The sequence below is a fragment of the Phalacrocorax aristotelis genome, chromosome 4 (genome assembly GCF_949628215.1).
Source record: "Phalacrocorax aristotelis chromosome 4, bGulAri2.1, whole genome shotgun sequence".
NCBI classification, from domain to species: Eukaryota; Metazoa; Chordata; class Aves; order Suliformes; family Phalacrocoracidae; genus Phalacrocorax; species Phalacrocorax aristotelis.
This window is the reverse complement of record NC_134279.1, coordinates 6,985,155-6,999,705: the sequence shown is the minus strand read 5'-3', so window position 1 is coordinate 6,999,705 and position 14,551 is coordinate 6,985,155. Positions and strand designations below refer to the sequence as shown.

Genomic DNA, 14,551 nt, shown 5'->3' with positions numbered 1-14,551 from the left:
GCTCATTTCAGTAACAGCTATGCGGCTTAGCTCAGAGGCTGAGACAGCTATGGATGTTACCGCTGCACCTCAAGCTGTAGCACCCGTGTCAGTTCAGTCGAAGAAGTGAGTTTGCTGCTGCAGCTGGATGCTAACTAGGGAATTTCACTTACATGCAAATTTTTTTTTTATTTAAAGCTGTGTACAATAGTTTTATAAAATATACATAAAAGCATGACCAGATCTGGGGTGGGAGGAAATAGTTATCTACACAAGTTCAGTTATGATAGACCAAATCCTGTACTATACAGCATTTCTGAAGGAGGGACGATGGCTTTAGTGAGCAGCTCTCTTCTTTTTTCTCCTTTTGTTAAATGCTTTCTTACTTGTAGTTTCTTGTTTCGAGTTGGTCTGTGGTCTGTGAGCAAACAACATTTGCATCAGAGACACGTACTGAGTGTTATCTCAAAAGAACAGAGGCCGATCAGCCGTAGCAGGGCAACCATCCGCTGCGCCCAGTGCAAAGCTCAAACTTTATTTCTGGAGAGCATACTACACAGAGTGCCAAGGGTTTGCACGGCTAGTGCAGGGATACAGCAATAAATCTCACTTCTTGGGGAAAAATCCTAAGATGCGCTGCAGTGTAGCATCCAGAAGCTCCGCAGCACCTCTAAGAATAGGCTGCTTCAAATCCGCTTTCACACTGTCGCTCCCTTTGGAACGACGAAGATGAACCAAACACCTCTAACCGTTTCAGAGAGCGGCAGGCCAGCCAGGATGATAAGCTCCTAGGACAGGAGCAAACTAGCATAGATTTAAACTTCCTTGCTCTCAGCTACCTACATAGCACCCTTGATCAGTTGAGACCTTTCTTGGCCTTGCCTGGGTCCTGCACTTCCTGAAGACACTCCTTAGACACTCCTTTCCCCCTCTTAATTTCACATGGTGGTTACCTTGTTTTCTTTGGTAGCTCCTGCGGTTCCAGAATGACAACTTCTTCCTCTTCGCTGTCAGACACCACAATAGGTTCATCTACAACAAACAGACCAACCGCAAACCCGCAGTCAGTTTTGTACAAGAAAATTTTGTAATTAATAACTACAGCATTTTCAAAGAAATGTTCAGAGTGGCTCGTGCTTGATTTGGAGCCCTACTGGTACTACCGAAATCAAGTTTTCTTTTGAAGAAAACGGGACCAGGTGAAGTGACAATAGCAAATGGGTGTAACTCTCAAGTGGAGAGTGGCTGCGATGGCTCTCCTTTCCTGCTAAGGACCTCTTTCACATTTTAATTCTAGGCTGTTAACAACGTGATATAAAAAGCATATCTGATATCAAGACAAATAAATACTTACCCTTCTTAGCTTCCCTCGTCGTACTTGTATCTTCAGTTTCCATTTTCTGACATTCAAAAGCAGTAGCCTCACTTTCACCTTCCTCTTCTGCTGCTTCTTCCTTCTCAGATTCTTCAAGGTCTCCCCAGGAGTTCTCTATCCCTTCCCCAATTTGGGCTGTCCCCACAGTGTGCAATATAGGTTTGGCAAAACTGAAGCAGTTAAGAAAAATCTTGGTGTTTGCTGGTAAATTCTTTGTATTCTCTGAGCAAAACCAAACCAGTTGTTTTTTAAGCTTTATCTTTCCTCCCCAGGGGAGAACATCCTTAAAGGGGAGTTGAGAGAGGGTTTTGCACTTCATGCTGGGAATTAAGTTACCTAATAGACGTTAGACCTAAAACCCATACAAAGCTGACATTTCCTCTGGAGACTACAAGGCTAGCTATGCTGCGAGGAATTGTGGATGTGTGTTTGGCTTCTCGTAGCGCTAATGGAGGGGACGAGAAGCCTGGTTTTCCCCTGAATAATACAACAGAAAAGATACACTTCTGAAGGAGGCTCAGCTTTAGTGATGATTTCTTCTGCTTGTTCTTCCACATTGTTAGTATCAACAGCAGCGCTTTCCATTTTGAAGGCGGTGATCTTTTGGTTCGGTATAGATTCTGCAAAGCCGAACTTCCCACCTTCTTTCCTAGTCAATCAGCGACAGACATGATTTCAGGATGTTTCACACTTAAAAATGCTTTCTCTTTTCAAGTTCAAATACACGCGAAACCAATTTGCTGTTCAAACTTCAGGTTGACATTACTTTTTAGTATGTCTCTTACAAATACCCGTTTCCCTTCCTTCCCAAAACACTTACCTGCCTTTCTGGTCGTTCTCCAAGGCTTTTTGAATTAGTTCTGTTATTTCTGCGACCTTAACAGCTGTTATTTTACTGCATCTCAGAACCTGTTATACATACAACAACAGGTTACGATCATGAAAGCAAGATGGCTTTAATTAAAAATTGTAGGAACATCAGAGAGGTCTCAAACACTTAAAACAAGACATCTTTGTATGAAGGACTGGATACGCTACGAGTTGATGCAGAAGGGTTGCACAACAGCCTCTAGCTATTCATGAGGGTGCATTAATTTACAGGCTGAATTAATTTACCGACTCCCTCGGCCAAACCACAGGTTAAAAAACAAAAGATGCGCATCTGACCACACAAGACACCTTTCCTACCTCTCTCATTCAGCATGACCAAATGCAGTACCATGCTCTTCCACTAGCACCAATAATATGTAATCTTTTCCAATGAAATCAGACAGGTAATCGATTTCTTAGCTTCCAAATGTCAAGGATATTTTGATATCAAGATTATAGCACAGGAAGAAAGACTGGTCAAGGTGAAGATTTACCTGATCCTTTACGAGCATAATGCCTCCGCTGGACTGGATGGTACAAATTTCATGGTGTTTATTCATGGCTATTACAAGGAGGCCATCCATCACACGTTCCTCGCGTTCACTTGGGTCCACCAATAAATAGGTCCTAGAATCAAGTTTTTAAAAGAGTAAAAGTTTGGAGCGAGTTACTACCCTTAAAACAATTAAACAGATTCCTTTAATTACATAGTAGTAATTACGGACATACTCCCCCCAGGAAGTTTTTGTACATCATCTGGAAAGCTGCCGGTTAGTTACACTGTGCAGAACACAAACATCTTCCCACGGCCTCTCACATCACGTAAAATGTTTTAAGAAATCGGCTTGTAGATATAAATATTTTTAGGGCTCTTCTATGTTTAAAATCAATTCTGCAGCATTGACAATAAGCTGTTTCTGTCAAAAGACTTTAAAAAAAGTCTTACCCTTGCTGGAAGAAGGCAAAACTGACACAAATAGGCATGTGGTGGATACTCAAGGGGACTGGATCACGTTCCTCAGGACTGTACTTTGAAAAGAATCGGCCAAAAGACAATTATTTACAAAACACATTCAGTTTTAAAATTATATACTGTACAAAGATATTTAAAGAAAGAAAAAAAAAAACAAAGGAAAAAAGGCTGTGTTTAGTCATCTAGATACTAAAAGAATTATTGTTATTCTTCTCAAGCAATTTTTACCATTTACTACCTAAGTAGGTGAATACAGCACATTTATCGGCCTGATGCTTGATTTTGTCAAAATACTGTAAAATACTTATCTTTTACAACTAATATTCCCATAAACTGAGGTCGATAGAAGTCTGTATTCAGCAGGTTTCCTTACTATCCTTTCACATTCTGAATAGCAACACATCTGTCCTAAAACTTAAGTATCTTGGACTTTATCTGCTTACATAAACATTTTATTCTCCCTTTTAGACAGAAACAGCTACCTGCGATGCCACAACATTTATTATGATCTGGTACAACTTACCACAGTTACTTCCTCTCCTTGCACAGATACATCTGGCCTGCGAAAATGACACAGCGCTACAATTCCTGCTATGCTAGCGGCATCAATAATGTTACCGTCGTGATTTAACAGGTGCAGGTCCAGACGAATTTGCCAAACCTGAGAAAAAGCACACAAAACTGCTCGGTCATTTGTGACATGATTCTAAGATGGAAGTTATCATTTTTCAAAACAATTTTGTTTTTTGAATGATGAAAAGAAACAGCGTGTATTCTTCAGGTCTTTGCTTAAGAAGACTTAAGATCTCAATATATTCCAAGACACCCAGCACACTAGATTTAAGACCCGGTTAATTATGACAAAACACGTAACATTTAAGTACAATTTAAACTTTGTTCTGCAAAGAAGTATTTGAGCTTGCAGGGTCCCAACTACTTCAGAAAGCCTACGTAGATATGTAAAGATAATTGTAAAGTCAGATGTGTGGATCCTTACCTCAACCTAAATTCAGAACTGCTAGTTTCCAAAGCAAACCACAGACTTAAAAACCTTAAGACCTTAAAAACAGACCATACGTACCCTTTAGTTTAAAACCACTTGAAGCTACTAGATTTTCATACCTTTTCACCAGCAACAACACAGAGAGATTCAGTGTCTACACATTTGGAATTTCTCAGGCATCGTTCTATTATTCTGTTCAGTTGCACCAGTAACTCAGGTTGCCTGTTAAAACAAAATTAATCCAAATTGGATATGATTACACTATATACCTACATCTTTCAAAACAGCGGCTCTTATGTCATCCTTGGTTAGTCTTTCCAAGAAAGCTACATACCTGCCAGGCTCAAAGCCAGGTGCAGCCATCGGTGACAGCTCAAGATTAAAGAAAAGTACACCTTCTGTAGGCCGATTGAGCTTGGGGGGAACAAGTTCGCACGAGACTTGTGCAAGAACTCTGCAAAGGTAAGGAAACCACTAAGTCCTAGAATTTATCTGGGAAAAAATCCTATCACTAGGAACCAAATACATACTTTGAAGAAGGACACGTTTAGGCTTTTGGTTTCTATTTCTCACTCATGACAGTTTGTCATTCAACGCCTGTCATATGTATTTAAACTCTGGTCAACAATCGCAAGAATCAAATGTAGAAGTAAAGGCATTCTCCTGTCTGTTAGGATTAAAAATAAGACCCCAACGCATGGGAATCTATAACTAAATGTTTATGTAAGTGCATATATTCTGCTTTTCCACGTACAAAAAGGGGCCATTTGATTTGTGGAAGAACGTAAAGGGTAATGTGAGATCAATGAATAAAAGGATGAAAACTTACGATCTTTTTGGGTTTTATAAATTATTTGTAATCTAGACTCATCGTGGAAACCCCACCCCTTCCAGGTTCCTTCCCTTCCCACTTCTCTACGGTCCCATCCTAGAAATACTACGACTTTTAGGCTTCAGCCCTTAAAATCTGTTTACTGTGATCTCAGCGGGCCCTCAGGCGCCCAACATTCAAGGGTATACACTCCGTTTACTTTAAAGGACGAGGGACAGCGGGGCCTGGAAAGCTTGCTGAGTCCCCGCTCCCCCCGCGGCACCCACCTGGTCTTCCCCAGCTCCACGATGCAGCAGCCGTAGTCGGCTCCGAAGGAGATGCGTATGTTCCGGTAGTCATAGCACTGCCGCCCGTCCAGGCGCTGCAGAGAGACACAAAACACACATAAACACCCACACCCCGGGTTAATGCTCCATCCCCGGGCTGAGGAGGGGCAGGGGGGCGGCTCTGGCCTACCGGAGGGCGGCGGCAGAGGAGGACGGCCAGCCCCCCGAGATGGGGAAGAGGTCAGGGGAGGAAGGGAGGAAGGGAGGGAGGAAAGAAGGGGAACCCGGCGCCGCACCTTCTTCTCCTCGATGGCGCGGAGAAGGAAGCGCCGCTCGCAGTTGGAGAGCGGCGTCGCCTTCATGGCGGATCCCGAGGTAAAGGCGCGCGCTGGACCCCGACGGCTCTGCCGCCCGCCCCGCCCCACCCTGCGCGCGCGTCATCAGCGCGCGGCGGCCGTTGGGTGTCAGTGCGCAGGCGCGGAGCTCCCGCCGCCGGACGCGGTCGCTGGCAGTTTCTCTCAAGGCGTCCCAGTCAGGGTGTCTGTTGGTCGTTGTCTGTCGGTCCGTTCCTGAACGATGGGCTTCACCACACCTTTAGCCGCGCTCTGAGGTCCGCCGCCCCGAGCGGGGCCCGGGACGGGGCTGTGGCATTAATCCGCCTCCATCTCGCCTTCAGCGGCCGAAGGGACGGAGACCGCGGGGGCTGTGGCAAAGGGCCGGTCGTTGGGGGAACCGCCCGGATTTAAAAAACGGCGTCCCCAGACGTTATGAGTGATTAACGCTGTTGTAGTGTCTGGTCTTCAAGATGTGCGTGTTCCTGCAGTCCTTAGAAAACAGCCAAGCTGGTAACGCGAGGAAGGCAGTTAGTGCTGTAGTCAGTAATGCGGCAAAAGCTCCAAAATTTGTCAGAAGGACATCCTTTCCTCTTGTTCTCAAGTGTTGCCTGTAAGTAAAAACTCAAGGCCCTTACAAGTGGCTTTTATGCTTAGTTTGAGTTGAAACGAGAAAATTGATTGCTCTATCTTCCCACCAATGTTAAATCCCAGACGCTCTGACCTTTCTCACACAAAATTGTTGAAATATCATAGTTATACCGCCTTTTTAAACCTTGTTAACACAATGAAATTCTAGTGCAAACTGAAGAGAGGGTCACATTCCAGAAGCTTCCAAGTTTGTGCGAGTTAAGACAAGTGCTGTCTGATTTTTCCATGCTGGTTTTATATTTTCAGGTTAGGCTAAATTAATATTGTCACAAATATTAAGTGTAAAAGAATGTTGATGAGATTTCAGAAAGATCCTCTTTCTGCAGGGACAAAAATAAGCAAATAGCTCTTCCAAATGGCACTAAATGTGAAGCAACAATCAGGGACAAAAATGATGCAACACTTCCAACTTTTTCTCTAACCACAAATATGATACCATTTGCAGTAAGGTTCTCTCTCATCCCAGCTACATGGTTGATTGGATATTTTCCTTGGAGTTTAACTGGCAGTCTTTAGGTAGAAATTCTGTCTGGTTTTGCTTTTTTTACTGTTTCAATTCAGTGATAATATTCATTAGTGAAGGCTTGAGGTTAAATTCTGGATGCTTTGCAGTCACTGAGAAAAAATGCTTCCACTGGGACCAAGTTTGCTCTGTATTAGTAGCCCTAAGTCCTGCTGTGCTTTGCTTGGTGCAGCTTTTTACTTGAAAAGTGAAGGTTAGGTACTAGTGACTTGCAATCACTTAAGATTTGATACAAAGGAAATTATTTTCTAAGTGATAATTTTAATTACAGAGCTAATTTCCAAGTTATGTGCAGTTGGGTAAACTGTTAAACAGTGTTTCTAAATTACAGAAAGCAAGTATATTTTGAGTTGTTTATTATTAGCCGACAGATATGATGTGTAAAATAAACCTTGGGAAACACTTGTGGAAATATTTTGCAAATATGTAAGTTGTATAATAAAAAAGGCAGATTTCTGAAAGAAGTGGGATGTAACCATAAGCTTTGCATTCTCAATGTCTAATTTAAACATTTTGCCCAGTATGTTACTGTAGATCCTTTCCTATCACACAGATGTATTTCGTTTGTTGTGCTGAAGTCTTCATGTTGCTTTCACAGAAACTCACTACAAATTTCAGACACTTCAGTTGCATTGAAGAAGTACTACAATTGTTTGCATGTTAAAGGAAATGCAAGCTAAAGCCATAAATTACCACTCTGAGTACTTATTACATCTCTTGTGTGCTGTCGTTTTGTAGTTGTCTGTATACTTATTAGGAGCCCGTTTTGACCCATGTCATAGTATTTGTTGGAAGCAGTATTGTGAAAAAAATTCAGTCATTTTATATTATTAAATGAGATCTGAAATCATTTAACACCTCAATGAATGGAATTTGCTTGGTAAACACGGTCTGCCTTTTCAGCAGATATCAGGATGGTTACATTCTCCCATGAGGAACTTAAGCTGTTTGTGCAATGCTGCAAAGTTGTTGGGCTTTATTTAAATTAGATATCTCATTCCTCAGGATCAGAGTCCTGTGTGTATTCAAAGGTATTGACGTTAGTGGTTAGGAGCAGTTCTAAGTATTTTATCAGGCATGCACAGCTCGAGTGGCTGAATGGAAGTGAACTAGATGATTTCTTTGCTGTTGTTTGTTTCTAAATTCAGATTAAAGGGCTATCCAATAAACCCACAAAATGGTTGAGGGTGCATCAGTTTCACTAGATACCTGATCTGGCAGGCAGCCAGATTATTAGTGGTGATGATGCACAGCACAGAGAGATCCCTGTTTGAACTGCAGAAGCTTGACTTGGTTTGGAAAGCTGGCAGCTTCCAAGCAGGAGGAAGTGTCTTTGTGGAACGTTTCATATGAAAGGTGGTGGGACGTAGTGCTGTACTGTGCTGTTTTATCAACTTATGGTAAGACGTAATGCACACTGAAAACAATACCATCTTTTTTTTTTCTCCATTGAAAAAACGAATGTCTGTTGAATAGCAGGCAAAGACCATACAGGCACAGTAAGGCTAAATTTGCAACCAGGGCAGTCTTTCTCAGAGGTTGATCTTGTTTGTTTACAATGCGAGGGACATTGATGTAAGCACTTCTCTCAATGAATTGTCTCCACCTCTGTTGCAGTAACCCACATTAAATCCAATTTGCCTTACTATTTATTTCTGCCTTTTCCTCTGGTTTTCTTTTGGGGTTAAAAGTACAACTCACTGGATAAGTGGATAAGTGTAATGTTGGCAATCACTATCATGAATAAATTAGCAATTATCTGAAAATGTGAGTGAGACCATCTACTTTTTTAAGAAGAGATGGACTCCCAAGACCTGAGCTTTGTTTCCGCATCCTTGATTTGCAAGAATTTCAGGATAGTTTCTTCTTATTTGCAATGGTTTAAAGGAGCATAGGCTCATAGCCTATTTGCTTACTATCAGCTCCATTTGGAATCACTGGGTTTTGCGCTCCAAGCGAGAAAACTGGAACATGAGTATTTGTATTCGGTTCCATCATTGTGGGCCAGCAATTGAATTTAAGCATTTTTCAGCTTAGCTGGATTCTGATAGCTTCTATAGAAGAGGTGATGGGGTTGAATTTCACACTTAAACGGGGCATTCTGCACTATTCAGCAGTTCAGATATTGATCAGAAAAGGGCCTCACTGAGTAGCTTAGCTTTCACTGTGTTATTTAGTCAGCATTTTGCTTATCTTTGTAATGATAAATGAATCAATTTTACTTGGTTCTCATTCACTAGCATGGTTTTGTTATGTTTTCATTTGCAGGCTTTGCAAGAGAATGGTAACACTTAAAATCACTTTGATACTCCTCAAAAAAATGTTTATCTTGCCTACCCCTTGAGAAAGAGAATTGAAATCTGGAAATAGATGCATTACTCAACAAATCATTCATATAGGTTAAAATGTACTAATCTCACAAGGAATATAGACAGTGGAATTTTTACTCTAAGTGGTTGCTCAATAGAGCAGTCAAACAAAAACTAGTTTTATGAAACATGGCAGTAGTTTTCATTTCAAAATGAAACAATTTTTTGTGAAACTTTTCAGTTTCTATCAACAACCTTGGAAGGGTTTATATCATTTGTAGGAGCCTTCTAAACTATGTTACTCTCCATCAATTTCAAAAATGTCAGTTTGGGCATATTCTGAGATTTGTGCTTGGGGCTAGAGTGGGAAATATTCCTGTCCCAGCTCTCCTGGTGAACTGTCACGTGCCTTGATCTGTCAGGCTGGTGGCAGCATGCCCTTTGGGATCACTCCTTTTGACATAAGTGAGTTACTGAGTGTTTGGGCTGGTGAGGAGTTGCAGTCTTATTGCTTAGCAAATCACAGCAACAGCTTTGTTGCAGAAGTTTTATAACAGCTTTGATGAAATAGTATTTTCAAAGGAGTCACATTTTTTACACTAAACCAGAACATTCAACAGTGTTGTCAGTCATTTGCATCAGGTTTTCTTGCCCTAATACATATTCTGTCAGAAACATTTCCAGAAGCGCTAATTATACCTTTATTGCTGGGGAGGCGTAGTAGATTCTTCTGACTCTGGTCCTATTCAGGATTAGCACACAGAGAATTTGATGGTGAACTTCAGGAGGAGCTGAATGCGGTTCCAGGGGAACCGAGTTGGGGCGTGGGGCTGGAAATCAGCTATGTCCTTTGATTTATGGCATCTTCTTTGCAGAAAGTCTACTTTGCAGATTTTGTGGGCGCACATGTACTAGGAAGGGTAAAGAATTTTCATGCATAAATTAAGGAGGCATAAAATCACAGTGCTGGAAAACTGAAGCAGGCTACATGGAAAATAAGGTCAATAAAATAGGTTAATGAGATAGAAGTTGAGCAATTACTGCATTTCTGTACAGTGGAAGGCAGTGTTACAAGTGTAATCAAGTAATAGAAGTACTCTGGGTGTTTGAAACCAGAAAGAAAAGGAATGAGTGTTTTACACTGCAGAGTGAAAAAGTGAGTGAATAAATCACAGGCACTTAGGCTAAAGCAGGAATTGTCGGAAAGAAGAGCCTAATGATCTATTGTGCCCACGTAGAAGCGTTTCTTCATTTGAGATGAATGCTCTGTAGGCTGAAATGCTTGAATTGGATTATCTTACCGAACTGAGCTATGAGGGAAAATCATATTTGAGGACTGAAGAAAAAAACAAACCGCATCAGAATCTCAGCATCTTGACAGCAAGCTTCCAGCAACCATGTTTTATGGCCTAATAAAAGTAAATAAAAAATTGATCTTCTCTTTTCATGGTAGCCTTAACTGTAATGTGCCTTTGCTAGTTAGCTGCAAGTCCTGCTCTCCGGTGCCTCCACTATACGCATTTACAACTGTATGCACAACGTGATGTATACAGTATTTTAGCTTACAAGATTATTTGGAAAGAAATGCTCTGCATAGATGTAATAATATAATTTTTAATTTGTTTTTATGAGAGCCTCTGAGGCTTTGAAACAGATAAGAGTTCCACGCGGGTGGGAGGATAGGTAATCACTGCAAGCAATGCAGCCAGCAGAAATCAAGCACGAACAGTACAGCTTGCATACTGGCTTGGTGCAGTGAGGTCCAGGGTATTCTGGCCCTCGTCCAGAGAAGCGCTTAAACAAGCTTTTCATCTGAAGCACAGCCGGAAGCACGTTTGTCCCTTATTGGAAGGAAGGTGTCACAGGTTGCACGGCTAAAATTTAGGAAAGTAGTTTCCTAATATATATGCTAAAGTAATTTTATTCCAGAAAAGCAACCCGGAACTGTCAGCAAATCATCCAAACACCGGCTTAAAGCAAGTTGGTAATAACTTCTGCTTCATCTACTTGCTTGGTATTTGCTTGATCATCTTTCATAGGCTAGATTTCTGAGTAACCCCCAAAATATTCTTGCAGCTGCCACCCATACTTAGCCTTCACATAAACTCCTGGGTTTTATTATTCTCATGATAGAAGTTTTTTGCACCAAAGAATCCCACCAAAAGTTCTGATCCTGTAGACAGTGCTACATTCAGCACTTCCCAGCTCTCAGTGATCCTTTCAGGAGAGTGGGAAGTATTCGCAAGGCTGGATTCTAGACAAGCAACAAAGTTAGGAGAAAATAAATGAACCCCTTCTTTTTTTGCTGCTGCAGCCTGTTCCGCTCTGTGGTCTTCCAAAGAGCTACTGAAATGGGCGAAGTGCTGTACTGCCACCGTGTGAGTACAATTAATTAATCTGCAGCTTTGAGTCTCAGCACAATAGCTAAATACCAAGAGGTCTGCCGTCGCCACGTCCTGCAATTTCTCTGTCTTCAGACAAACTGCGTTCATGATTTTTATTGATTCAGGTGAAAAAACAGTTGCTGAGTTAAGCGTCACATTAAGTCAAAATCGCTACAGCTAGAGTTGAAGGCTCTGAATATACAAAACCAATGTCTGGATTAAGATTTTAAAGATTAAGATTTTAGTGGTGTTTAAGATTTTCAAACCTTTCAGAAGCATCTTCAAATTATCTTTAAAAGTAACAAATGTTTGTGTTAAAGTAGAAACTGTAGTTTGCTTTCATATAGAGTAGGCAAAAATAAATAAAAATTGTGGGGAAAAAAAGCACTTTCATATTCTGCTCTTAAATATTACTCATCAGGCAGGTTAAATGCTGGCTTGATACAAGAACTCAGGAGTGTGAAACTGAAGTGAGTACTGATTTGGAAACATTTTTTTTTCAGTTGGAAAAGAAGACAGAAAATGTTTACTGCTACCATATACATGTGATCTCATCCCATATATTGAGACTCCTACAACGCAGAGGAAATCCAGAGTACTGAAAAGCTTATAGGTCACATCTGATCTGTAAGAGATGATAGCCCATTTCATAAAATTGAGGGATAATTTTCTCTTTTGAAACCTGGATTATTTTGAATAATTCAGTTCAGTGTTGTGCTACCCGTCTCGCAGTCCACAGTTCTGCTAGTCTTCATCACGCTGCTGCTGGTGTACTGGTGGAAGAAGTATCTATGAAGCGCTGAGATAACGTGACCTGGATTTCTGCTGCCTAAGAATTGAATCTGCCCAGGTTTGCAGCTCTGACAAACCAGTATCATCCCCGTTCCTGGATACTCCAAAGCGCCATTGTGACTCAGGGGTAACTGAATGAATATGTACGTTTGGTTACAAACATGAGATGAGAAAATCTGACTGTGCACATGCCACATTGCCAGTGGTAACCATGTTAGAACAGCATGTCTTGATGCAATTACAGGAAAGGTGGTATCAGCCCAAAGATAAGCGGGATAAATAATAAGTGATCAAGTTAAACCATTAAATCAGAACAGGTCTTTTCAATTATTTCTCCTGCTTATTCAGCTTCCAAGTATGTGTTACACACCAGAAATTAATCTTGCCTGCTTGCTGCCTTGAAAGGCTGAAAGTCGTAGTCTTTTCCAGGCATTTTTGTTTTTCTATATACATACATATATATATGGATGACCTCTTCTGAGACTAATAAATCTTGAAGTGAGAATTTTTCTTTTGTATTGGGAGATACATTTTAGAAAATATTTGCACATGCCTCTTCTAAGGAATTCTGTTGCCGTTGTTCTGTAGAGCCTTACTGCTTCTTTATATGAGGAGTAAGGATTGGGGAGGAACGCTAGCATTCCTGCTTATTCAGGTTGTGTGTTATACTTTCCTTTACAGACTATAAGAAACAGCCTGCATTATTTAGTTATAGGATTATAAACCATTTCAATAGTGAAAGAAGATGAACTATTTCTCTTCCATACTACATACATATTTCTCTTCCAGCTTTAAGACATTTCAGAATTCTGTTTTGGCCATAAAACCTCTAAACAATGTATATATTTGTTGATTCAACTGGTTTTAAATACAACCTCGATTTTACAATTGTATCTTAAAACGCAGTCACTGCTGAGGGTTAGAAGCGTGGTTTAGAAGTGTCACTCTCGTGTACAACAGCCATTGTATCATCAGTACCTCTTGCACAAGCGCAGATTGTCTTTCATGGAGCTTCTGATCAATATTCTGTGCGTATCAAATGAGTTAATCTTGCCATATTTCCCAAACATCCTAATTCTTAATTCCTTGCGAAGAAACACTGATAAGAAAACTGTGTTTTGAGTAGTTCAATTCCTCACTAATAACACAAGTGAAGTGGGAAAGTGGTACTTATTGTGCCTGAGGAGAACACAAAGGCAAGATGTGTGAGCGCTGGAGAATGATGGGTGGTGGCCTTTCCGCCTCTGCCAGATAATGTTTTCTGCAGTATTGATGAAGATGTCAGAATGAACTTTCACTACTTCAGCAAAAGGTGAATGATCATTTTCCAATTTGCTTTGAATTGTTTATTGAGCATTATTATGAAGTATTATTCTAGAGGTCAAATAAGGATAGAAGATCTGGTGTAAAATGGTGACCCAATACGTAGTTACCTCCTTAGCTCAAACTTGCCATAATGCTATACTTAAATTAAGAATTTGGGAGGCTTTATGAAGTAGGATTTATGCAAATTTTCGATGTATTTATTCAGGAATTAATACACTTTCTATGGCCCTGACAAAATTTGCAATATATGCCGCAGTGGTTATGTTCACCCTGTGAAATTTCAGTTCCAATGCTTATAAATCCATGGAAGCACTGGGGATGTGACTTGGGCTGAGATGAATCCTGTCGGCAAGCAGACAGGTGGTAGCCAAAAAGTGAGGTAGGGTTTTCTGCGAGGATCACAGCAAGATGACATCCCTCCACCCCATTCGCCTCATCTGCTCTCCGGCAGCCTGGGTGCACTAGTGGTCTTTGAGGAGTGGGAGGAGTAGAGGGAGATCCGATACAACAGTTTAAGAGTGTGAAACAAGTCTGATTTTTTTGTTCCGACGGGTGCCGCTGTCTCGAAGGGGCCAGTGAGCTGCTCCTGCAATTGTGTTCCTCACTAACCTGTCTTTTTTAAGTCTGGAGGCTCAAGCACTGAGCAGAGCGTTTGTGAAAGCAGATGCAGGAGCTGCTAGGTCATGCCAGATGTGTGTCCCTGGTGTGTCCCTTGGCTCTAAGGGCAGTGGCTGCATTACCTGACTGACAGCCAGATGTTAGCAATACAAATCTGAGTCAAGTGGCCAAAAATCTTAAGTAACTTTTCTATTCCCGTGGCAATATCTGACAAGTGCTTTCGCTCCTGGCCAAGGGAACGGTTCTCAGCTGTCTTCAAGGAGAGGGACATTTTCTGATGCCCACTAAGTTGAGAACTGGTTGGCCTGCGCTGGTGGA

General features: G+C 41.2%; 2 protein-coding genes across 2 annotated transcripts in view; one reads left to right on the top strand and one right to left on the bottom strand.

Moving 5' to 3' along the window:
* Positions 1-148: 148 nt before the first annotated feature.
* On the bottom strand, positions 149-5,792 carry EXOSC9 (exosome component 9). The gene is made up of 12 exons (XM_075090176.1): positions 5,595-5,792; positions 5,299-5,393; positions 4,535-4,654; positions 4,320-4,422; positions 3,721-3,858; positions 3,171-3,253; positions 2,719-2,851; positions 2,175-2,263; positions 1,857-2,003; positions 1,334-1,524; positions 933-1,011; positions 149-397 (listed from the first exon to the last, which is right to left on the bottom strand). The coding sequence occupies exons 1-12, from the start codon at positions 5,658-5,660 to the stop codon at positions 316-318; spliced, it is 1,326 nt and encodes a 441-aa protein (XP_074946277.1). The 5' UTR covers positions 5,661-5,792; the 3' UTR covers positions 149-315.
* A 188-nt stretch (positions 5,793-5,980) lies between these two features.
* The window catches only part of ANXA5 (annexin A5), a 53,870-nt gene continuing 45,299 nt past the window's right edge, over positions 5,981-14,551 (top strand). Inside the window, exon 1 of the mRNA XM_075090177.1 lies at positions 5,981-6,243. Coding sequence (XP_074946278.1) covers positions 6,180-6,243 — 64 coding nt within the window. The 5' untranslated portion in view covers positions 5,981-6,179. The remainder of the gene's footprint in view (positions 6,244-14,551) is intronic.

Coding starts and splice junctions, on each gene's coding strand:
- EXOSC9 (XM_075090176.1), bottom strand. CDS start 5,660: ATGAAGGCGACGCCGCTCTCCAACTGCGAGCGGCGCTTCCTTCTCCGC. Junction 1,525..1,856: donor GCTGAGCCTCCTTCAGAAGT/GTATCTTTTCTG, acceptor TAACTGCTTCAG/TTTTGCCAAACCTATATTGC. Junction 1,012..1,333: donor GACGAGGGAAGCTAAGAAGG/GTAAGTATTTAT, acceptor TGTTTGTTGTAG/ATGAACCTATTGTGGTGTCT.